Source organism: Camelina sativa, chromosome 12 (genome assembly GCF_030686135.1).
Source record: "Camelina sativa cultivar CO46 ecotype springtype chromosome 12, ASM3068613v1".
Classification (NCBI taxonomy): domain Eukaryota; kingdom Viridiplantae; phylum Streptophyta; class Magnoliopsida; order Brassicales; family Brassicaceae; genus Camelina; species Camelina sativa.
The window spans coordinates 40,365,249-40,389,570 of record NC_141891.1 but is presented as its reverse complement, the minus strand read 5'-3'; the positions used below and the strand labels follow the sequence as shown (position 1 = coordinate 40,389,570).

The 24,322-nt window shown below is 32.8% G+C and overlaps 2 protein-coding genes and 1 pseudogene across 3 annotated transcripts; 2 read left to right on the top strand and 1 right to left on the bottom strand.

Annotated features, from left to right (window-relative positions):
* The first annotated feature begins 2,758 nt into the window (after positions 1-2,758).
* LOC147933393 (uncharacterized) lies at positions 2,759-8,590 on the top strand (annotated as a pseudogene). The gene is made up of 7 exons (XR_015573757.1): positions 2,759-3,732; positions 4,006-4,433; positions 4,909-6,289; positions 6,454-6,565; positions 7,012-7,243; positions 7,344-7,465; positions 7,546-8,590. The product of XR_015573757.1 is annotated as an uncharacterized LOC147933393 (transcript).
* Positions 7,757-9,137, bottom strand: LOC147933392 (uncharacterized). Its single transcript, XM_087479861.1, has 4 exons — positions 9,070-9,137; positions 8,602-8,797; positions 8,253-8,513; positions 7,757-8,163 (listed from the first exon to the last, which is right to left on the bottom strand). The coding sequence occupies exons 1-4, from the start codon at positions 9,094-9,096 to the stop codon at positions 7,883-7,885; spliced, it is 765 nt and encodes a 254-aa protein (XP_087335987.1). The 5' UTR covers positions 9,097-9,137; the 3' UTR covers positions 7,757-7,882.
* Positions 9,138-17,927: 8,790 nt separating this feature from the next.
* LOC104732881 (uncharacterized) lies at positions 17,928-20,334 on the top strand. Its single transcript, XM_010452478.3, has one exon. The coding sequence runs from the start codon at positions 17,961-17,963 to the stop codon at positions 20,199-20,201; it is 2,241 nt and encodes a 746-aa protein (XP_010450780.2). The 5' UTR covers positions 17,928-17,960; the 3' UTR covers positions 20,202-20,334.
* Positions 20,335-24,322: the final 3,988 nt, after the last annotated feature.

The window sequence follows — 24,322 nt, the reverse complement described above, 5'->3', positions numbered from 1 at the left end:
GTCTAGGGTGTTTGTTGACATGAATGAATTTGTTTGTCATGTCTGCTTGATCATGTTTCTCTAGCGAGAGCTAGGTTTGGAAGTGTTTGAGTCTGACTAGCTTCTATCAAGAGATTGGATTAGCTAAGTTTTGATGTTCATTGTCTAGGGATAGTTTGCCTGTGGCATGTTAGACACTCTGTAGACTAGGACTCCGCCTACATCAATTACTCTCATCCTTAGGACCTCTATCTTTCTGATTGTTATTGCATTCCTGAGACTGTTTCTGTTCTTGCTGTTCTGGTTAGACTTATTACTGCTTTTTCATATTCATGTTTACTTCTTGTTATTCATGTTCGTTTCTAGTTCTCTAATTTATTTTTGTTTTGTATTTCGACCATTCTAGGATTGTTAGACATAAACACTCTCTTTGAATTGGCTTGACTTGTGATACCTTGATTGCATCTTGAGTGACTATCATTATCCCATTTGGATTGACACCTTCAGTACTACAACTACATAAAATTAATTGAAGGAGAGAGAGTAAAATCCTGTTATTATCAGAAGCCGAAGCTACACTCACGAACAAAGTTGAAACACGGTGAAGTGTCCTTATTAATACATTAGGACATTGAAATGCTTGTTTGAGTTAATCTATATATTATGTTGACAACAAAAATATTAAAGATACATTGATTTTTTCAATATATTTGAGATAAAAGATATCAAAGAATTTACCAAGCAAACGGATCAACTCCGACTTCCGTTTGGTGAGAGGTCAGCGGCGTTGGATTCTTATGAACAATAGATTTCTATCAAGCTATAAATTAAGGTCTTAATTGTTAATTCTCCACCAAACACTCGGAAGAAACTTCATCTTTTCATACTAAATATTGGAGACCCTAAAAAGAATTGGTATGGTTTCGGTGAACATCCTATTCCGGTTTAGTTACATTTCCGGATTTGCTCTCTCTATTTTTTTTTTGCAACTCTTTGGTTATTTCAAAATTTTGTTTACCTTTTCGATCTTTCCATAAGATCTTCTTAACTAACGCATTTGTCTGAATTGAGTCATCAAAGATTCTATGATTTTGGTGTTTCCTTTTCCAAAACTTTCTAAGCAAATTGGATTTGTTTTCTCAACGGTTTGATGGATACAGTCGATATCATTAGGGTGAAGATGATAGTGAATAGATTCAAGGATGTAAGTCTTGGACCAAGACAAAAAAGCTGACGTGGACGGCGATTATTTTGGTGACTAGGGTTTTCAACTTCTTCCGCATGCATGGAGCCGCTGGGGCTTCTCCACCACGGGGGATTTACCATGATCGGAAAACGGGTCACAAGTTTCTACGCAAGTGATTCCTGTTCTTTCAAATCAGGAGGCGCCTTTTAAGGGTATCAGTGATGGTAAACAGAGAGAGCACCGTAATTTTCTTTCGGTGGCAAGGAAGCACGTTTTCACTCAACAAAAATTTGAGATTGTGGAGGTTGATGGCAAGGATAAGGTGGTTGTGCCAAAGGATGTGTTCGTTGAGGCTAAGCCCTTGTGGGAAGAATTTCTCATTGGTAAATTTTTGAATTTGAAAGCTCAACATGTGGGAAATATCCATATGATTGTGAACAAGATATGGCGTTTGGGTGATAAATCTACGGTGATTGATGTTTTTGCTGTTAATGAGTCCACCGTCAAGTTCAGGATATGCAGTGATAGTATGCGACACAGGGTTTTAAATAGAGGAATGTGGTACATCATAGATATCCCTATGTTAGTTTCTAAGTGGTCGCCATTTGCAGAGGACTCGCAACCCACAATGAAGTCAATCCCTCTGTGGGTTACGACGTTACGGAATGTACCTCCATCTATGTTCACTGATAAGGGATTGGAGAAATTGTTTAGTGCTGTGGGGAAGCCAATTAGGTTTCATCTAAGACTGAGGCTTGTATGAGTTTTGATGAGGCTCAAATGTTAGTTGAAGCCGATTTGACACAAGTTCTGCCAAGGGAGTATGTTTATGGGGGTAAGGAAGAAGGGGAGGTTGAAACTGTTATTCGGTATGTTTATCCATGGTTGCCTCCGCGTTGTAGCTGCTATCAAACATGGGGGCATTCAACTGACCATTGTCTATCCCCTGCAGCTGTTGGGAGTGTGGGGGTCGGGGAAGAGGTTTCTTTACCGTCGGTACCAACAGAACCTGAATTAAAGGAAGGGGATAGTGGACTAGAGCAAAGTACTACGCAGTCAGGCTCTCTGGCTGTACTGGGGGAGACTACAGCTGGTCTCGCGACAGCAGACTCTACTCAAGGTGTGGTGGATCCGGGGACTGAGAATATAGAGCAGGAATGGGTCACTCCTTCAAAACTGGGTTATAGTCTGGGTAAAACACAAGAGGGGATTCCGTCTAAAGCGACTCCCACTCTGTCCAATCCCTACTTTGTTCTTGGGGTGGAAGGAAAAGTGAAGGAGGAGACTGAGGTGGTGGACCATCGTGAGCAGGGCCACGTTCCATGAGAAGGTTGAGTTGAGCAAGTGGCTGAGAATTTACCACCTCATGTTGGGGTGGGGGGTAAGGATATAGGGGGTAAGCCTGTGGTTCCACTGCGACCTTTTTTGCCTCGTGATTCAAAGTCAGCGCATAAAACGGTTTCTACAGTTTCTCTTCAATCTACTAGAGCTAACTCTAGGGATCATAGTCGGAAACCTCCTCACAAACACCATTAAATGTCTCGGTTCTTCTGGAATGTTAGGGGCTTCAATAAAACTTTAAAACATTCTGTGATGCAGAAGTGGCTAAAGGAGAGTGAGTTTCAGTTCGGTTGTTTATTAAAGACACGTGTTCGAGAGGTGAATGTGCATCTAATACGCAATAAAGTGTTTAAGGATTGGTCTGTATTGATGAATTATGAATTCAACAGTAGGGGTCGTATGTGGATTGTTTGGAGGGATAATGTACGGTTGACTCCTTTTTATAAGAGTGAACAGTTGATCACTTGTTCGGTTAAGCTCGCAGATCAGCAGGATGAGTTTTTTTGCTCTTTCTTGTATGCACTGAATACTGGGAAGCAACGTAGAGTCCTATGGCAGAAGTTAAAGGATCATGCGGACTCGCCAGTTATCAGTAAAAAACCTTGGGTGATCATGGGGGATTTCAATGAAACACTTGACATGTCTGAACATTCAAGGGTGGATGATCATCCCATGGTAACGAGTGGTATGAGCGATTTCCAGGCAGTGGTTACCTATGGTTTACTTATTGATCTCGCGTTTACAGGTCCACTGTTTACTTGGTGGAATAAGCAGGATCATGATCAGATCATGAAGAAATTGGACTGAGTTCTGATCAATGATGTATGGCTCCAGAATTTTCCGCGTGCCTACACTGTCTTTGAGGCCGGGGGTTTCTCCGATCACTTGCGGAGTGTACTACATATGCGGAGTGAAGTTGAAGTCAGCAAACGTAGGCCTTTTAAATTTGTCAATGTTCTTACGGAAATGGAGAAATTTACACCTCTGGTTGATACGTATTGGAAATCTATGGTGCCTATGTTCTTATCTACTTCAACTTTATTCCGGTTCAATAAGAAATTAAAAGGTTTAAAGCATTTGGTTTCGACATTGGCCAAGGATCAACTGAGCAACCTGGAGAAATGTACTCAAACAGATTTTGAGCAACTTTGTCTTAAGCAAACGCAGAACTTGACTACCCCTACCGCACAGTCAATGGAGGAGGAGAACAAAGCTTTTCTTCGTTAGGATCATGTTGCCTCTTTAGAGGAGAAGTTTCTCAAACATAAATCAAAGCTTCACTGGTTGCAGGTCGGAGATCGGAACAACAAAGCTTTCCACAGGGCTGCTGTTACTCGTAAAGCAGTGAATACTATTCAAGAGATCACTTTTCCGGATGGTAATGTAGCTAAGGGTGAGGATATTAAATAGGAAGCTGAGCGCTATTTTAAAGATTTTTTGCAGCTGATCCCACCAGATTTTGAGGGGGTGGAGACTAACAAGCTCCAAAAACTTTTGCCTTTTCGTTGTTCCCCGGCTGATCAAGCGAAACTTACTTCCCCTGTTACTAGTGATGAAATCAAGAACGTCTTATTCTCTATGCCAAATGATAAGTCAACAGGTCCGGATGGCTTCACATCTGAGTTCTATAAGGCGACATGGAATATTATTGGTCATGAGTTCATCCTAGCGATTAAATATTTTTTGTGAAAGGTTTCCTACCGAAAGGGATAAATTCAACGATCTTAGCTCTGATTCCAAAGAAGCTCGAGGCTATGGAGATGAAGGATTACAAACCAATCTCCTATTGCAATGTCCTTTATAAAGTTATATCCAAAATCATAGCTAATCGGCTGAAGGTGGTGAGCCATGTTTCATTGTAGGGAATCTATCCGATTTTTTCCAAGATGGGTTGTTGATTGAGAACATTTTGCTTGCAACAGAATTGGTCAAGAACTATCATAGGGAAATCATAACAGAGCGTTGCGCGATCAAGATAGATATTTCGAAATCTTTTGACTCTGTCCAATGTTCATTCCTCCTTAATTTCCTCTCAGCTCTTCAATTTCCACCGGAGTTTATCAACTAGATTAAATTGTGTATTACAACTACTTATTTCTCGTTTCAAGTCAATGGAGAGTTAGCAGGGTATTTTCAGAGTTCCTGGGGGTTAAGGCAAGGTTGCTCCTTATCTCCCTATTTGTTTGTCATTTGTATGGATGTATTGTCCAAGTTACTGGACTCCACTGCAGGGGCAGGCCGGTTTGGTTACCATACGAGGTGTAAAGAGCTGAATCTGACTCATTTAAGTTTTTTTTGATGACCTCATGGTTCTCTCTGATGGTAAACCACACTCTCTTGAGGGTATTGTCTCGGTTTTCGACACTTTTGCTAAGTTCTCAGGTCTTAAGATTAGTATGGAGAAGTCGACAGTATATCTTGCTGGAGTTGCAGATGAAGAACGTCAGCAGATCACAAACCAGTTCAAGTTTGCGGTGGGAGAATTGCCTGTTCGACACTTGGGTCTGCCGTTGGTGACCAAATGTCTTACAGTTGCAGATTACTCCCCTAATCGAACAGATCAGGAAGCGCATTGGTTCTTGGACATCATGCTATCTCTCGTTTGCAGACCGGTATAACTTGGTTAGCTCTGTTTTGTGGAGTATATGTAACTTCTGGCTAGGTGCCTTTCGCCATCCTCGAGCTTGCATTCGTGAAGTCGATAAATTATGCTCTGCTTTTCTATGGTCTGGGGCAGAGTTAAATCCGAAAAAAGCAAAATTGCAGTGGGAACGTGTGTGTAAGCCACGCAAGGAGGGTGGGCTTGGTCTCCGTAGTTTGAAAGAGGCAAATGACGTGTGTTGTCTCAAACTGGTTTGGAGGATACTCTCTCACGGTCATTCCTTATGGGTACGGTGGGTTGAACATTACTTGTTGTGGGGGAAGTCGCTATGGGTAGCAAAGGAGACTCCAGGAGTGAGCTCTTGGATTCGGAGAAAAATCTTGAAATATAGAGAATTCGCCAAACCATTTTGTAAAGTTGAGGTGGAGAATTGTATGCAAACCTCTTTTTGGTTTGATGATTGGTCGCCTCTAGGCCGCATAGTGGACTTGGTAGGGCCTCGGGGTATTATATACTTGGGAATAAGTCGGACTATGTCTGTTGCAGAGGCCTGGTCTACTAGGCGTAGGAGACGCCCTCGTCTACCGCTTCTCTATTCGATTGAGCACTCGTTAAGCTTGCAATACCAGCGTCGAACAGAGCATGAGGATCGGGTTCTGTGGAAGGGGAAAAATGATTGCTTTAGGGATGCGTTTTCAATGGCGGATACTTGGTCTCATATATTTTCCACTTCAGCTGAGGTAGCTTGGTACCTAGCCATTTGGTTTACTCATGCTACTCCAAAATATACTTTTAGTACTTGGTTGGAGGCTCACGACAAGCTGGCCACGGGAGATCGAATGCTACGATGGAATATTGGAGCTACAGGAACTTTTGTCCTCTGCCAGCAATATACTGAAACCAGGTATCACCTTTTCTTTGCTTGTAGTTTTGTGTCGGCAGTGTGGAGAGCTACGGCCAGGGGAGTTTTCAAGACTCGGTATACCACCGACTGGAACCAGCTCCTGGCTTATCTCGCTGACAATCACCTCGCTGACAATCACCTGGACCACATGGGAGGTTTCCTCACTAGATATACCTTTCAACTCACAGTCTATACCATATGGCGGGAATGGAATGGATGGCGACACGATCAACGGCCTAACACGGTGGGGCAATTAATCAAATGGATCGACCGACAGGTTCGTGATATAGCACTGCATTTCCCATTCTCTTTGTAATATTAACCCTTTAAGAGTCTTTTTCAAACACACGACGCACAAGTTGTAACAACCTATTTTTATTTTGAATATACTTTAATATTACATTCAAAAAAAAAAAAAAAAAAAAAAAAAGAATGATGTAGGGCTTCCTGCAGCAGTTGGTTTTAGAAGAAAGGCTACTTAGATCTTCTTCTTAGAATTGGTGTATCATTATCGATGGAACCAATGCTCCTACCACTGTCATGGGACTCTCAGGTAAAAGTATTAGGGATACAATATCCCATATTGGAAGTTGAGTAGGATCTTAAGTGGTATATATAAGATATGGGCCTCTCCACTCATTGCCAATTGGTTTTGAGTTGGAAGCCCACAACCTAACATGGTATCAGAGCCCGGTCCGCACATACTCAATCCAATCCACAATCGGCCCAGCCCAATAGTTGGCCTGCCGATTCATGCCCGAACATACCGAGATTGATGCCTAAAGAAGCCATCATCTCGAGGGGACGTATTAGAGATACAATATCCCATATTGAAAGTTGAGTAGGATCTTAAATGGTATATATAAGATATGGGCCTCTCAACTCATTGCCAATTGGTTTTAAGTTGGAAGCCCACAATCTAACAAGAAGCTCTTTAATTTTTTTGGGGGTTTATAAAAATCTGATCTTTATTGAGAATGTGTTGTTTGGTTTACATAAGGAAGCCTTGTGAACTTCTCGAGCTTGGACCTGTTGTGAAAGATGGGATTACGGTTACCAAGAGATTTAGTGGTGGAGGAACTGTGGCTGTTGATGAAAGTAAGTGTTTTTGTAAGTTTGATTTTCAATAGAGATAAATGTTCCAAATGTTCAGCCTTATCCACGCTCTGTTATGGCTTGGAGTGGTTCTTTGTATAGCGATGTGTTTAACGGAATCAGCTGCGTGAGAACGGTTTGTTTTGTTGAAATCTGATGATAATCTTCTTTAGGTTTGTTGCGTGTTTTTCTTCACGTTGAAAGTTTAACATTTTTTGTTTGTTTTGGGGTTTCAGATTATGTTTTTGGTGATCGTAAATTTGGTGGGAATGCGCAATCGATAACGAGAAATAGATGGATTCACCATACATCGTTTCTATGGGACTATAATGAGAATAACATGGCTTATCTTTAGCTGGTAAGTTGTCTTTGATTTGGTACAGTTAAGTTATCGATGACGCAGGTTATTTGATATACAGCTGCATTTGAGTATTGCAGGAAAGAGACCACACAAATTTCGTATGTAGAATGAAGGAATATATTGAAAGATGGGTGTTTATAGAGAAAACTATGAATGCAGTGGGAAAACAGTTTCTGTTAAAGGAACTGAGCTTGGATGAGATCGATGATTCCCCTGAAGAGCATTTAGAAAGCACTAGACTTCTCACAATGGTCGACCTTAAAATATCATTGGCAAACACTAGTCAGATTAAGAAGAGTATTGCTCAAGCACTTTATTTAGTCACTCTCAGACTTTATTTGCAACCTTGTTAGGTTGATGTTTCATAGAGTTCTCATCATAGGATTAAAGGTTACAATATACAAAGTTGTTTATTCAAGAATGTCCTACCCCGAGAAAATCAATAAATTTCGGGGGGTTTCTGATCATTGTATCCGCAGCTTCTGGTGATGATGATGGTTGGGAGATGGAGACATGCGGTGTGAGTAGTGCTGAGGAATCTGCAGGGAAGGTAGGGAAGTGATGGTGATGACCTGAGAGTTGCACTGGCATGCGAGAATGATTATTCAGATCATAAGCATAGAGGTTAGTAGCTTCCTCATTTCGCATACTACAGCTGTAGTTATTGATCCCGATACCTTGATAACTTCCATTACCTGTAAACCACACAATAAATAAATAAAGAACTCTATTGGAGATTTGAAACGGAATCTATGAGATTGTTTAGTTTTAAGAAGACACAAACCAGGAACAATGTAGGCATATGGATTCAGGGAGGCAGTGAAAAATGTTATGTTAGGTTGTGTTTGCCTCCTCCATGCGTTTCTGTTCAAATGATTCCTCACAGCCTTGTCTGTTCTTCTATTTAGGAGCTTAGCAATCATCGACCATTTGTTGCCATATAATTTGTGAGCTGTTATCATTAATTCTTCTTCCGCCTTAGTGAATTCTGTCCTGTTCACCTTTGGATCGAGCTCGTTCACCCACCTCATTTTGCAACCCTGACCTTTTAACCACACAAAAACAAGAAAAAAAAAAAAGATTAAACTTCCATGGCGAGTACCGGAAAAATAAAAATAAAGACTTGTTTTTACCTGTTCTTGTTTGCATCTTCTCTGCAATGAGATCCCAACTCTCAAGACCGTAAGCTTCCACGAGCTCTATGAGTTTGAGATCTTGTGACTCTGTCCAGAGTCCTTTACCACGAGATGTCCTCTTTGTCTTCTTCCTCTCTTGATGCATCTCTCTCAATGGTAATTCATTGTTTGCTCCAACCCGATTAGCTGGTCTCTGCAATAAACGTCACAAGGGTATCTTATTAAAACGAGTCTCCTCCAAAACTATGTTTCACACATACAGAAACAGATACATAATGTTGTTGTTGCTTTGTTTATCGTATAAAAATGCGAACCTAAGGAGAGAGAGCTAAAAACACACAAATATATGTTAAGACCTACGAACAGTTTCAGTCCTTTGACTTGTTAGACAAAGATTGATGATTAGTGGTGAACTACATATTTAGAGTTATTCGATTAAGCAAAAAAATATCTGTTTGTTTGTACCTTGAAAGCTGACAAAGCAGACTCCATTGAAATGACACTCAGAATCCTGGTTTGATACAGTTAATTAGAAAAATGCGGCACAGCCAGTACTGTGAATTTATAGATGAAGAAGAACTACTACTATGGTACTTTGCTTTCACTTTTAGAAAAGATAAAAAATTTAATACTTATGACTACAATTTTGTTGAATAAGATTTTCTTCTAAATATGGTTTCAATTTCAGTCATCTCACATAATTATAAACTAGGTAATATCCCGCCCATATGCGCGGATTATTGTATTGATTATGTTAATTTATTTTAGTTTATGTAATAATTATAAAACTATGAAAATTTTTTGAGAAGAGTTTTTTAATAAAGTATTTCTGAAAAGTGGTATTGTAAAAAATTTATGCTTTAAATTCTCCCCAAAATACACATATAACAAAAAAAAATTCCTAAATATCAATAATACACTTTATTTATTCAAATCATAAAATATCAAAATATACCACTTATTTAAAAAATATTATTAATGATAAAAAAAAAATTTACTATGATATTCAAAATTTACCTAAAATATTTAATAATTAAATTCTAAAATAATTTTTAAGTATTATTTATATATATTTCCTATAAAATTGTAACATCCGCGAACTGAAATCCTGGTTTAGGGGTTGCATCGGTCGATGTACTATGTGCATCGGTAATGCAAGGTTGGTTTTCTGCGGACGAGTTTAAGTTAAACACTGCGTTTTGGGTTAGGAAAGCCCTTAACTCGAGTTTTTGTCTCATTAGTTGTGTTTAGCCGCTTTTGAGAGAAAACAAAAGAGGGAAAAAGTTCCCTAAGTGTTCTTGAGTGTTCTTGGTGATTTCTGGTGATTGGAGGCGTTTCATGTAGAAATCTGTAGCTGAGATCGTTGTAGGAGCTTCCTAGGAGCGTGTTCTTGCTTGTTTAAGGTTCAGAAACTTCTTGGCAAAGGTAAGTGCATGACCATGGCTTATCTCAGCTGGAGATTTCTCTAATCTGCTTGTTATATGTTGTGTGGCTTGTAAGATTGTTATTTGGGATGTTAGGAAGCTTTCTTGTGGCTTGGGATCGAGTTTTGTGGTTGTAGGAATGAAGATCCGGCGAGAAGCTTCGAGGGAAAACGATGATCACATGTGCATCGGTCGATGCGCTTTGTGCGTCGGTCGATGCAAATGCGAGGACGGCGCGTAAAACCTAGGGTTTTCGTGCTATATCGAGCATGCGTCGGTCGATGCAGTGGGAGTGTCGGTCGATGCAAGTGTAGCTTTTATCGGTCGATGCAATCGTGCGTCGGTCCATGCAACCCCTTTTGGTGTCGGTCGATGCTTGCTTGGTGTCCGTCGATGCAGAGTCATGGTTTGTTGTTGTTGATTGTTGATTGTTGGTTGATGGTTAGAGATGTCTCTATTGCTTGTGTGTATAGCCCAGTAGATGGGAGGATTGCCTTACTAAGTGTTTATAAAATACTCATGCATTGCAATTTGTGTTTGTGGTGCAGGTAAAGGCAGTGATCGTGGAATCAAGGCAATGAAGAGGAGGATATTCTAGGGACTCGATTGGATGTTGTCTGGCTTGTTAGGTTGCTAGAGTTGAGTCATTAGAATGTAGTTTAGATTGATGGGTCTATGATTCACGTTTTTTGGAATATTAGTTTATGGTTTTGAAATTAATATTGTTATATGATATTGGTTATTGGTTATTTATTGATATTCTTATTTCTGTTGTTGGTTGTGTGTGTTGTTAGGGCTATTGGGTATGGGGCCACTAGCTTAGATTATTATTATTATTATTATTATTATTATTATTATTATTATTATTATTATTATTATTATTATTACAATATCATTTATTAAAAAAAAAATGGGTCGGATCTTTTCAAAAATCATATGAAATGCAATAAAAAATCCCAAAGATTAATTTAATTTTTAATCTCTTTTATATTCAGCTTAATTTAAGCTATATTGCTAGCTTAAACTCTAATGATTTCCTCTTTCTAGTAAAATTTTGAAAATAGAATATCAAATTGTTTTTTATATAGAAAATCATTGAACTACAAAATTTTAAATTATATAAACATTATAATGATCTTTATATAATTATATTTTGCATCATAAGAACTAAATATAATGATGAATATACAAAAAAAGTATTAAAAATGTTTTCGAGGTAAGAGAGAGTTAAAAAAATTAATTTAATAATTCTATTATAATAGTTTATTTTGTAACATTGCATACTTTTAAAAATAAAATAAATATACATGAATGAAGATGATTTCTTTAGCTTGATTCCCTCATTGGGCTTTGATCGAAATTAGTATTGTTGAATCTGCATTGATAATTGTTTTTTACAGTCACCAAAATTTTATGAGAATTTGTTAAAAATGCCCCTTTTGATATATCCCTTTTCAAAAATACCCTCTTTTCTGGCCATTTTTATTTTTGCCCTCTTTTGATTTTTAATGACCATTTTACCCTTAGATGAAAATTATTTTATTCAATAAAAAGAAAAACAAAATTTTCCCGCCAAAAAATTTCCGACATATTTTCCCGCCAAAAATTTTTCGAAAAAATTTTTCCGCCAAAAAAAATTTACAAGGTTTTTAAAAGGTTTTATAAGGTTTCTACCTTATAAAAACCTTATAAACACCTTGTAAAGGCTTTTACAAGATTTTTTAAAGAGTTTTAAAAGGTTTTTTAAACAACTTGTAAACGCTTTTACAAGATTTTTAAAAGGTTTTTAAAAGGTTTTTAAAAGGTTTTCAAATGGTTTTTAAAAAGATTTTTAAAAGGTTTTTAAACATCTTGTAAACGCTTTTACAATGTTTTTAAAAACCTTGTAAAAGTTTTTATAAGATTTTTGAAAGGGTTTTAAAAACCTTTTAAAAGCATTTACAAGCTTTTTAAAAGCATTTACATGGTTTTTAAAAGCGTTTACAATGTGTTTAAAAACCTTTTAAAAACCTTGTAAACGCTTTTAAAAGTTTTTTAAAAGCGTTTACAATGTTTTTAAAAGGTATAAATTTCAATATTTTTGGCGGGAAAATTTTTCGATTTTGGCGGGAAAATTTTTTTTTTTGGCGGGAAAAAATAATTTTTTCTGAAAATTTTTTCGATTTTGGCGGGAAAAAATAATTTTGGCGGGAAATTTTTTTGGCGGGAAAATATTTTCGATTTTGATGACTGTACATTCTTGCTGTCACTCAAAAAGGGTAATTTGGTCATTTTGTATATAAAGAGGGGTAGTTTTAAAAATAGTCAACATGAAGGAGTATTTTTAAAAAGAGGTATGGAAAAAGGGGCATTTTTGAGAATGCCCCAAATTTTATTATACATATGTAACTGAAAATAATAAGAAGACAAAGAAAGAAGGAAGAAATACATAAAAACAAAGAAATTTAATTGAACAAAATATAAGATAAATCTAACAAAATATATAATTACACTCATACCACGAGTTTTGAACCCATGCAAGAACATAAACAAAACAAATAAAATATTTAGAATTAGAGATATGGTGGATGATAATGTGAGAATAGTTATTTATAGGATTTCAAGGGATGAAAGTTACATTTTTAAAATAATTTAATTAGAGGAGTTACAATTATAATTTAATTAGAGTAGTTACAATTATAATTTATAGTGTGTTTGAATGAAAATGAATGAAAAAATAGTCAATTCATAATTTATGTAATTTCAATTATAATTTAATAATGTAAAGTATGGATTTAAAGTACAGATTATTGTAAATGATATGATTTCTATTTAATTAAAAATAAATATTTTTTTAGAAATTAAATACTAAACGGACCAATGAGTAGAGAGTGAAACCTTACTTTTATGTATACTAGGTAATATCTCGTGCATATGCGCGAGTTGTTGTATTAGTTATGTTATTTCATTTTAGTTGTGTAATAATCATAAAACAATGAGAATTATCTGAGAAGATTTTTCTAATAAAAATTTTTAAAATGGTATTTCTGAAAAGTAGTAATGAAAAAGATGTATTTTTGAATTTCTCCCTAAAAATACATACATAACAAACAAATTTCCAAAATGTCAATAATACACTTTATTTATTCAAATCATACAATATAAAAATATACCACTTATTTAAAAAATATTGTTAATGATAAAAATAAAAATACCACTTTAAATTCTAATGATTTCCTTATTGGAGTAAAATTTTGGAAATGGAATATCAAATTTTTTTTTATATAGAAAATCATTAAATTACAAAATTTTAAATTAAATAAACATTATAATGATCTTTATATAATTATACTTTGGATCACAAGAACTAAATATAATGATGAGTATACATAAAAATGTATTACTAATTTTTTGGAGGTAAGAGAGAGTAAAAAATTTTGATTAAATAATTCTATTATAATAGTTTATTTTGTTAAAAAATTGCATAATTTTAAAAAGAAAATAAATATACATGAATAAAGATGATTTCTTTAGCTTGATTCTCTCATTGAAAATTGATTGAAATTTATATTGTTGAATCTGCGTCGATAATTTACAGCGACCAAAATTTTATTATACATATGTAATTGAAAATTGAAAATAATAAGAAAACAAAGAAGAAAGGAAAAAATACATAAAAACAAAGAAATAAAATTGAACAAAATATAATATAAATCTAACAAAATATATAATCACACTCTTACCATGAGTTTTGAACACATGCAAGAACATAAACAAAACAAAGAAAATATTTAGAATTTGAGATATGGTGGATGATGATGTGAGAATTATTATTTATAGGATTTCAAGGGATAGAGGTGATATTTCTAAAATATTTTAGAAATAATTATTAATATTGTTGAATCTGCATCTATAATTGATTTTACAGTCACCAAAATTTTCTTATATTCTTTTAATTGAAAATTAAGTATAATAAGAAGACAAAGAAGGAAGCAAGAAATATATTTAAAAAATGAACAAAATATATAATCTTGTAGTTATTTATAGGATTTCAAAGGATGGAAGTTACATTTCTAAAATATTTTATTATAAATATATAATTGAAAATTAAAAATAATAAGAAGACAAAAAAGGAAGGAAGAAATACGTAAAAACAAAGAAATGAAATTGAAAAAAAATATAAGATATTGAACGAAATATATAATCACACTCTAACCATGAGTTTTGAACCAATGTAAGAACATAAACAAATCAAATAAAATATTTAGAACTTGAGATATGGTGACTGATGATGTAAGAATGGTTATCTATATGATTTCAAGGGATGGAAGTTACATTTCCAAAATAAATTAATTAGAGGAGTTACAATAATTTATAGTGTGTTTGAATGAAAACGAATGAAGAAATAGTTAATTCATAATTTATGTAATCGTAGTTACAATTTATTAGTAAAGTGTGAATTTAAAGTATAGATTAATATACATGATTAATATACATAATAAGGAGAGAGTAAAACCTTACTTTTATGTATATGATGATTATTACTTGTTTTCATTTTTATTGGACTGGATTTTCTAAATTTTAATATTTCTGTAAGAACAATATAACTACATATTTATATATAATGTTTAACTACATAGTTATCCAAATTAAAGTATATATTCATGTTATTTCAATTGGTGATCATACGTTTTTTTGGGCAAATATAGGTATTGTTTTTAGCAAAAGAATAAACATTGAGCCAGTTTCAAATGATATTTGATTCTTCCACCATTAGAGCTTTATAAAATTATTAGAAAGATAACACCATTTATAATTCTAAAGATATGATTTTAAATATATATATTTTTACATATCACAATATAATTATATTATTATATTACAATACATAGTGAAATTAATTTAATTTTAAAAACATGTATAGGATAATATATATCAGTTTTTGAATAATATTTACCAATTTTAGAATTTATATAAGCAAAATATTGTATATATAAATAAATTGAATAGCTGTAGCAGTTGACCAAAAAAAAATAGTAGTGACAGTTTTATGTAATATTATGGAATACTAAGACCAAATAATAAATTAGGGGTACTGAACTTTATGGCGACGACACATCAACTTTTTTAGATAATATTTTTCTTTTAATATATAGGAATTGTTTTTATCTTTAAAAAGACAATTAAACAATTTATTAGCTCATGATGGTGGTTTATATTATTTATTTATTAACAATATGAATTTTACTTTTCATATTTTTGAAATTTATTATAGATTTAGTATCTATATATATATATATTTTGGAGACATTTAGCAAATAAATCCTGAAGTTGATATCTATTTACAAGCATGCCATTGACATTAAATAATTAATTTAATAAATAAATTAACTCTACCTATATTCGATTTTTTTTTTATAGAAACTAAGTGTTTTAAAAGGTAACAAACATAATTACGAATGTATACAGATTTTATTTCATTATTTTATAAGGGGTGAATGAAGAGGGGTGAACCCAAGTATTATTCTTTACTTCATAAAAATTTGAAAAATCGATTTGATAAAAAATGACTTTTAGTCTCACATACTATATTTTACTTTCATAGGTATCGTATGATGAGTTTTTATGAATTAAAAATCTTTGAACATGTTGCGTGATCCGCCTAGAATGGCGGGTCTAGACTATAGAACCAACACTAAAACTATTAGTTTATTTCATATATTATAGATTTGTAGTCATAGTTTGAAAAATTAAATTATAAATTATTTAGTATATTAACTACAAAATATTACACATACTACAACACATTCTTAATATTCCAAAAAAAAAAATTGTATACACATAAAAATATACACTAACATACCATATAGGTATATACCTTTGTTAAATTATAGAAAACAAAACTAAGTATTTTAAAATTTTATATTCTATCTAATAACAAATTTGATGTAATTAGGTTCTAAACTGTATAAAATGTAAGAAGAAGAAAAAATATTATAAAAAATTATAAATTAATTAGATAAAAATTAATTAATTAGGAATTTGAAAACTAAATAAACTAAAAAAATTTATTTAAAATACAATAATTTTTAATTTAGTCTCGCGGTGTACCGCGGGTGAAAACCTAGTTTTATTGTTAAAACTAGGTGATACCCGTGCTACAGCACGGGATTATATATTTTGTTAGTTAATTTTTTTTTTTTGTAATTTGTATTTTTGTAATGAATTTTTTTATTTTGATTTATTTTCTTTGTTTATATAGTGTTTATTTGTATATTTGGGGTTATACAGTAAATTAGAAATTCTAATAGAGTAAGGAGTTTGTAAAATGTAGTTTTACACGGAAACAGACACACCACAATATTGAATAGTAGTTTTGTAAGAGAATAGACACTCTGCAATAGTAGTTTTGTAAGAGGATATACATACTGCAATGTCGGATAGTAGTTTTGTAAGAGGATGAGTTTTTCTTTATTTTGGTTTGTCGTCAAAAGAGGAAAAATTGCTTGTTAAATTTTAGTGTGAGATATTTCAATGGTTAGGAAACCATTGTATTTATAGTGAGATTAAATATATTTAGGGTATCATTTAGAAGTTAATATTTGATATATCAAATCTCAGCAAAATTGTAAAAAACCAATTTAATTTATAGTTTGATAAAAATACTTGTTTTAACGGGTTTAGCTCGAACTTTTTTATATTTTAAAATTTTTAAGAGTAAAAATATTAATATTACTTAAATATTTTATAGACTTAAATATATTATAATATTTTAAACTTTCGACGGAGTTCAAATATTTATAATAATTTAAAAATATTTATAATCTCTTAAACTTTTTTAAAAACATAAATATATTATAATATGTTTACTTTTTAAAAGTTTAAATATGCTCAAATATATAACCAAATTAAACTGTTAAATTTGGATATCTGATAAATCAAGCTTCGTCCTCATTTGTACTCAAAACATATTAGTCATATATTTATAGTGATTATGAACCATATTCCAAAATATTTAGTCGATGTGGGATATACAGTACACATTTTCTGTAAATTAGTTTACAACTTTACATATATATAATTTCTGTGTTTTTTATTTTTTCCATCTATACTAATCATAATTAATTAGTATACTTTCGTTAAAGAAGTATTGAAAAATCTAAACTAAATGATGATTTGTTTTTATTTAATTGTATTAAGTTGATTTGTTGTTTCTGTAAATATCTCACAATATAAAAGCAGAACAAAAAGTTTACATATATATACAATTTCATATTTAATCTATTGATTATTTTGGAAGTAAGAAAGTCACAATCCATAAGTATTAAAGCTTTCTCATTATTATTAATATTCATAATAATTATAGAGATTAAGTATGGTAGTAGTTAATATTTGATATTACTGAAGCCATTAAATACTCGGATACCAGTTTCCTTATTTATAGGGATTATATACCTCTGTTTGACGACAGGAATAATTATTCTTGAATCAAATCAAATACACGATCCGAATAGTATCAGCCCGGATTACAAACGGATCCGCATATTGATTTTTGTTCTATTTACGGGTTAAAGAGGATCTGCGTCCTGACCCGGTTGTAATTAAGTGGTCGAGCAAGGGGTATAATGGTCATTTAGATAAATCGTAATTATAGGCTAACTTAATTAAATTAAGTGATTCTCTAATTATTTTTAATGAAAAACGTACCAAAACAAATTCATGGTCCAATTTGAGTCTAGTGAGTACTTTTGCTATTAATAGTATTAGATTCAATCATCATTTGTATTAACCAAATGTAATAAACTAAAACGGTTTACAAGAGTTTAGAACTCTATAGACGGCCGAGATGACATCTTGATAAGAACTTAATGGACGGCTGAGATCAATTGTGCATCGTCTTCTTCGAGCCTTTCTCTCATCCTAAAGGCTAAACCCCTAAATTAAACTTCGTAAATGTTTATCTCTAAAACCCTAATTCGACGATCGCTCTCTAGCTTAGCTTCTTCTTCAGATTCAATTCTTGCCGATAAAGCTTTAACCTTTCTCAGACGTCATCCTTACCAACTTCATCACCTCTCTGCAACTTTCACTCCGGAAGCAGCTTCGAATCTTCTCCTCAAATCTCAGAACGATCAAGAATTGGTCCTCAAGTTCCTAAATTGGGCGAACCCACATCAGTTCTTCACTCTCCGTTGCAAATGCATCACTCTCCACATCCTCACCAAATTCAAACTCTACAAAACAGCTCAAACCCTCGCGGAAGATGTCGCAGCCAAAACCCTAGACGACGAAGACGCTTCCCTCGTCTTCACATCGCTAAAGGAGACTTACGATTTGTGCGATTCGACTTCCTCTGTTTTCGATTTGGTAGTGAAGTCTTACTCTCGTTTGAGTTTGATTGATAAGGCTCTGAGTGTTGTTCGTTTAGCTCAAGCTCATGGCTTTATGCCTGGAGTGTTGTCTTACAATGCGGTTTTAGATGCAACGATTAGATCTAAGAGAAACATTAGCTTCGCTGAGGATGTGTTCAAGGAAATGTTGGAAAGCCAAGTTTCTCCTAATGTGTTTACTTACAATATCTTGATTAGAGGGTTCTGCTTTGCTGGGAATATAGATGTTGCTTTGGGTTTTTTTGAAAGAATGGAGAAGAAAGGTTGTTTACCAAATGTTGTTACTTACAATACTTTGATTGATGGGTATTGTAAGTTGCGTAAGATTGATGATGGGTTTGAGCTTTTGAGATCAATGGCGTTAAAAGGTTTGGAGCCGAATTTGATTTCTTACAATGTTGTTATTAACGGGTTATGTAGAGAAGGGAGGATGAAGGAGACAAGTTTTGTACTTACGGAGATGAACAAGAAAGGGTATTCTCTTGATGAAGTCACTTATAATACGCTTATTAAAGGTTATTGTAAAGAAGGTAACTTTCATCAAGCGCTTGTGATGCATGCTGAGATGCTGAGACATGGCTTGTCACCTAGTGTTATCACTTATACTTCACTTATACATAGTATGTGTAAGGCTGGGAATATGAACAGGGCTACTGAGTTTCTTGAACAGATGCGTGTTAGAGGGCTTTGTCCGAATGAGCGTACGTACACGACGTTGGTTGATGGGTTTTCTCAAAAGGGGTATATGAATGAAGCTTATCGGGTTTTGAAAGAGATGATTGATAATGGGTTTTCTCCTTCCATTGTGACTTATAATGCTCTGGTTAACGGGCATTGTGTTGCTGGCAAAATGGAAGATGCGATAGCAGTGCTCGAAGATATGAAGGAGAAAGGTTTGACTCCAGATGTAGTGAGTTATAGCACAGTATTATCTGGGTTCTGTAGAAGTTATGATGTTGATGAGGCGCTTAGAGTTAAGAGGGAAATGGTTGAAAAAGGTATTAAACCTGATACAATCACCTACTCGTCATTGATCCAAGGGTTTTGTGAGCAGAGAAGGACAAAGGAAGCTTGCGATCTTTACGATGAAATGCTGAGAGCTGGTCTTCCACCAGATCAATTTACGTACACAGCCTTGATCAATGCTTACTGTATGGAAGGTGATCTGGAAAAAGCGCTCCAGTTGCACAATGAAATGGTTGAGAAAGGTGTATTGCCTGATGTCGTCACTTACAGCGTGCTTATAAACGGGCTTAACAAACAAGCTCGAACAAGAGAAGCAAAAAGACTCTTGCTCAAGCTGTTCTACGAAGACTCAGTTCCTAGTGATGTCACATACCATACACTCATAGAAAACTGCAGTAACATCGAGTTCAAAAGCGTGGTATCTCTTATCAAAGGATTCTGTATGAAAGGAATGATGGCTGAAGCTGATCGAGTTTTCGAATCTATGCTTGAGAAAAACCACAAACCCGATGGAACAGCATACAACGTTATGATCCATGGCCATTGCAGAGGCGGAGATGTCCGCAAAGCATATAGTCTATACAAAGAGATGGTAAAATCCGGATTTCTTCTCCATACTGTGACAGTGATTGCTCTGGTTAAGGCATTGCACAAGGAAGGGAAAGTTGATGAACTAAACAGTGTGATTGAGAATGTATTAAGGAGCTGTGAACTGAGCGAAGCAGAGCAAGCCAAAGTGCTTGTGGAGATCAATCATAGAGAAGGGAATATGGATGTGGTTCTTGATGTGCTTGCTGAAATGGCCAAAGATGGATTTCTTCCCAACGGCAAAAGTTAATCATGTGTCAATTTTTTGGTCTTAATAACTTTGAACGGTTTAGTGAGTAAAAAATCATTTGCCTTTATTTTTGTACTCCAATAGGTGAAACATTTGTTCAAAAAAAAAAGTAATAATAAAATAGGTAAATAAATAATAGGTAAATTGTGAAACAATATATAAAGTTATGGTCTTTTGGCACAACCATTTTATAAAATAGTTTAGAGTAATCTTTTTAATATACAATCATGACATACAGTAAAACCTCTATAAATTAATAAACATTATAAATTAAGAAATTTTGCTGATCTAAAATTGGGACAGTATAGAAAATAATAAAATTCGATAAGATAATATTATAAAATATGGTCCAATAATATCATAAATTAATAATCATGTAAATTTGTATATATATATATGTAGATATAATAATATATACTATAAAATTTTTAATTTTTTCTAGAGCTCATATCTATAAAACAATTGTTATATTGTATTTTTAAATTGTAATGAAAACTACTCTATAATATGTCATAAAAATGGCTAATTTTTTAAAAGTTATCAATTTCTAAATATGATTCATTTTTATTTTCTCAAAATACCCATTTTTCTATAGAAATACCTTGACCATTTTCAAAACTACCTCTCTTTATTTACAAAATGATCTAATTACACTTTCTTTAAGTGACAGCAATAATGTACAGTCACCAAAATCGGAAAAAAAAATCCGTCAAAAGTTATTTTCTCCTTCAAAATCAAAAAATTTCCCGCCAAAATTACGAATATGTATTTTTCTGCCAAAATTTTATGAAATTTATACCTTATAAAAACCTTGTAAACGCTTTTAAAAACCTTTTAGAAACCTTGTAAAATCGTTTACAAGGTTTTTAAAAGGGTTTTAAAAGATTTTTAAAAAGTTATTTTATAAGTTTTTTATAAGACATTTACAAAGTTTTTATAAGTTTTTCTATAAGACATTTATAATATTTTTATAAGGTTTCTACTTATAAAAATTTTATAAATGTCTTAGAAATATTTTTAAATCTTATAAAAATCTTATAAAAGCATTGTAAATTTTTTTTGTCGGGTAAATTTTTACGCAAATTCTACAAAAAAAGCATTTCCCGCGAAAAAAATTTCCAAGGCTTTTATAAGGTTTTTATAAAGTTTTAAACGATTTAAAAATATTTATAAGACAACCTTATAAAATTTATATAACAATTATAAAATTTTTATAAGTAGAAACTTTATAAAAACTTTATAAAAACTTTATAAAAACCTTATAAAAACTCTATAAATGTCTTATAAAAACCTTATAGAAAACCTTATTAAAACCTTATAAAAACTTTGTAAACGCTTTTACAAAGTTTTTATAAGCTTTTTATAAAGTTTTTATAAGAATTTTAAAAGCGTTTACAAGGTTTTTATAAGGTAAGTTTCAAAAATTTTGGCAGAAAAATCTAATTTTGTAATTTTGCCATAAATATTTTTCGATTTTGGCGGGAAAGTATTATTTTTAACGGAATTTTTTTTTGATTTTGGTGACTGTATATTTTTGCTGTCATAGTATCACTCAAAAAAAAAAGTAATTTGGTTATTTTGTATATAAAGAGAAGTGGTTTTGAAAATGCCCCATGTATCTATCTATATTAATCTTCTACTAAAATGTTTTTATACTTTAATTTTTGAGTCAGAAGAGATAACCTAAACGAAACCACACCTTGGTGAGTCAAACGCGCACACAAAAATTGTGAAACCTGAACGTAACCTCACTGAGTTAGAAGATCATTAGCCACGATCTGCATCTGAGATCTATTATAAAAATGAATGACATTTGTGCTCTTCTTCTGATCAAGAACAAGAAAGAAAAGAAAATAGTAATCATGATAAAAATACACCTTAACTTATTCCCAGTCTTCTTCAAAATCTATAAGCTGAAGTCCGCAGGATTGGTTGCCTTCTTGATCATCTGCGAAATGCTCGGGCGATGCTATTATAGATGTTTGAAGAAGAAAACTAGAGGCTATTGAGGAAGTGCATGGATCTAGTTTGAGAATCTGCTAGAAATACCCTTTTTGATATATATATATATATATGTTTTTTTGTCAACCATTGGACCACAACTGGCTAGCCCATTAGCCAAATTCTTACATTCGTAGGAATTGGGACTCGATCCCGGGTATGATGGTGTCTTCTACAAATGGACTTACCTCCTGCCACTGCTATATATCTTTTCAAAAATACCCATTTTTTATATATATATATATATATATATATATATATATCTTTTCAAAAATACCCGTTGTTTTGTCATTTTCATTTTTGCCCTCCTTTAATCTTTAATGACTATTTTATCCTTACATGAAAAAAATTAATCAATAAATTTTTTTAAGATATTTATAAGGTTTTATAAATATTTTGTTGATTAAAATATTTTTCATGTAAAGTTAAAATCGTCATTAAAAATTAAAGGTGGGCAAAACTGAAAATGGGTATATCAAAAAGAGTATTTCAAACAAATTCTCTAGTTTTATAGGCTATTAAAATATGATAATTGATATTATTGTTCATAAATTTGAATTTATGTATGTCATGTGTATAAGCCAATTTGTTTATAGTATTCGTAATTTATTGTCAATAATGTTTCCACTATATTAGTGGCACTACACCATGAAAAACTAATCGTTATGACTTGTTAACAAGTTTTATATATCTATTTACACGTGAATTATAAATTAACACCATCAACTAATTCTTTAACGTATGTTAACAGATGTTAAGTCACGGGTACGAATTACCAACAACTTAAAAAATGAAGTATTTTTGGACCAATACTAATTAAACCAAGTGTTTTTGTTCTAACCAAAAAAGAACAGGTATTAAACTTCCAAATAAAAAATAAATGGGTTATTGTATTACATATCCCAGATAATAAATAAATTTCTCTATAAACTAATAAAATGTCATGGTCCTAACATTATTAATTTATAGAATTTTTACTCAAAAAAATTAATATTGACATAACCATCGTCTATATATTTTAAGGCAAACAACTTATGTATTGTATGTAATACATCTTCTATATATATAAAGTTAACTTTACTCACTTCTGGTGCTGCCACATCAGCTACTCCCTCAGTTTAATAAGCCCAATTTTTTGATACAATCCACTAAGCAATTCATATTCCTTTGTTTCATATTTCTTTAAAAGCCCAGTTTCATATTTATTTAAAAGTTCATTCCATTAGTAATACATGTTTTATATGTTTTAGAAATAAAACTCTTCTCCAGGAAGCTCCACTCCGTCGTCCGCCGATGTGCGACCTGAAGCGTCTCTCTCCTTCTTAATTCTTTTATCTCGGAACACCTAAAGGATATCTTTCAAATTAATCTTTTAGCTTAAGAAAAAACAGTAAGATTCACCAATGTTATCATCCTCTAAAAATTCCCAAAATTCAAAATAAAAGTATTTGTTTTCCTTCTTCATAAACATTACCTACGCCTTCAAAAGAATTTAAACAAGAGAACAAGAGAACATAACTGAAAGTATAACAAGAATACAAACGATTGGGAAAAAAAAAAGTCCATCACTTACCATGACAACAAAAATAGAACATACAAGATCAACATATATTGAAGAAATTTCTCATAAACAATCTCAAAAACAGGTCTAAAAGTATTACGACCACCAGCAGATAGACATATGCAAAGAGGTCTTTAGCTTCAGGGACACCTAGATAATAAAAATTGTCGGCTTCGAAAAACATGACTACTTAAAAGTCAAAAGAAAAAACAACTCAAAAAAAAAAAAAGACAAGTACTTACCGAGGATCAGGGAAACACAACTAAAATTCAATTAACATTAGTCGCCAGAAATTGACAAAACCATCACCAAACAGAAGAAAATGTAAGAGATACATACACCATTAGTTGAGGGAAAAGACAATGCTGAAATTCGAGTTCCAGATTTTGTTCACATTAGACTTAAATTGAATGACTTACTAAACCGGCCACAAAAATATACACCCAAAATGTTTTTTTAAAAAGCATCATAGAAGCAAAAATTAAATTTTACAACACACAATTCACATCCAATCGAAAACCACACTCTGGGCCAACCAAAACAAAACTTAAAACTAAGA

What these genes read in the sequence shown, in the direction of transcription:
- LOC104732881 (XM_010452478.3), top strand. Translation starts at nt 17,961, where the DNA reads ATGTTTATCTCTAAAACCCTAATTCGACGATCGCTCTCTAGCTTAGCT.
- LOC147933392 (XM_087479861.1), bottom strand. Translation starts at nt 9,096, where the DNA reads ATGGAGTCTGCTTTGTCAGCTTTCAAG. An exon ending in CTGCTTTGTCAGCTTTCAAG is followed by an intron (nt 8,798 to 9,069) that starts GTACAAACAAAC and finishes CGTTTATTGCAG; the next exon opens with AGACCAGCTAATCGGGTTGG. An exon ending in GAAGATGCAAACAAGAACAG is followed by an intron (nt 8,514 to 8,601) that starts GTAAAAACAAGT and finishes TGTGGTTAAAAG; the next exon opens with GTCAGGGTTGCAAAATGAGG.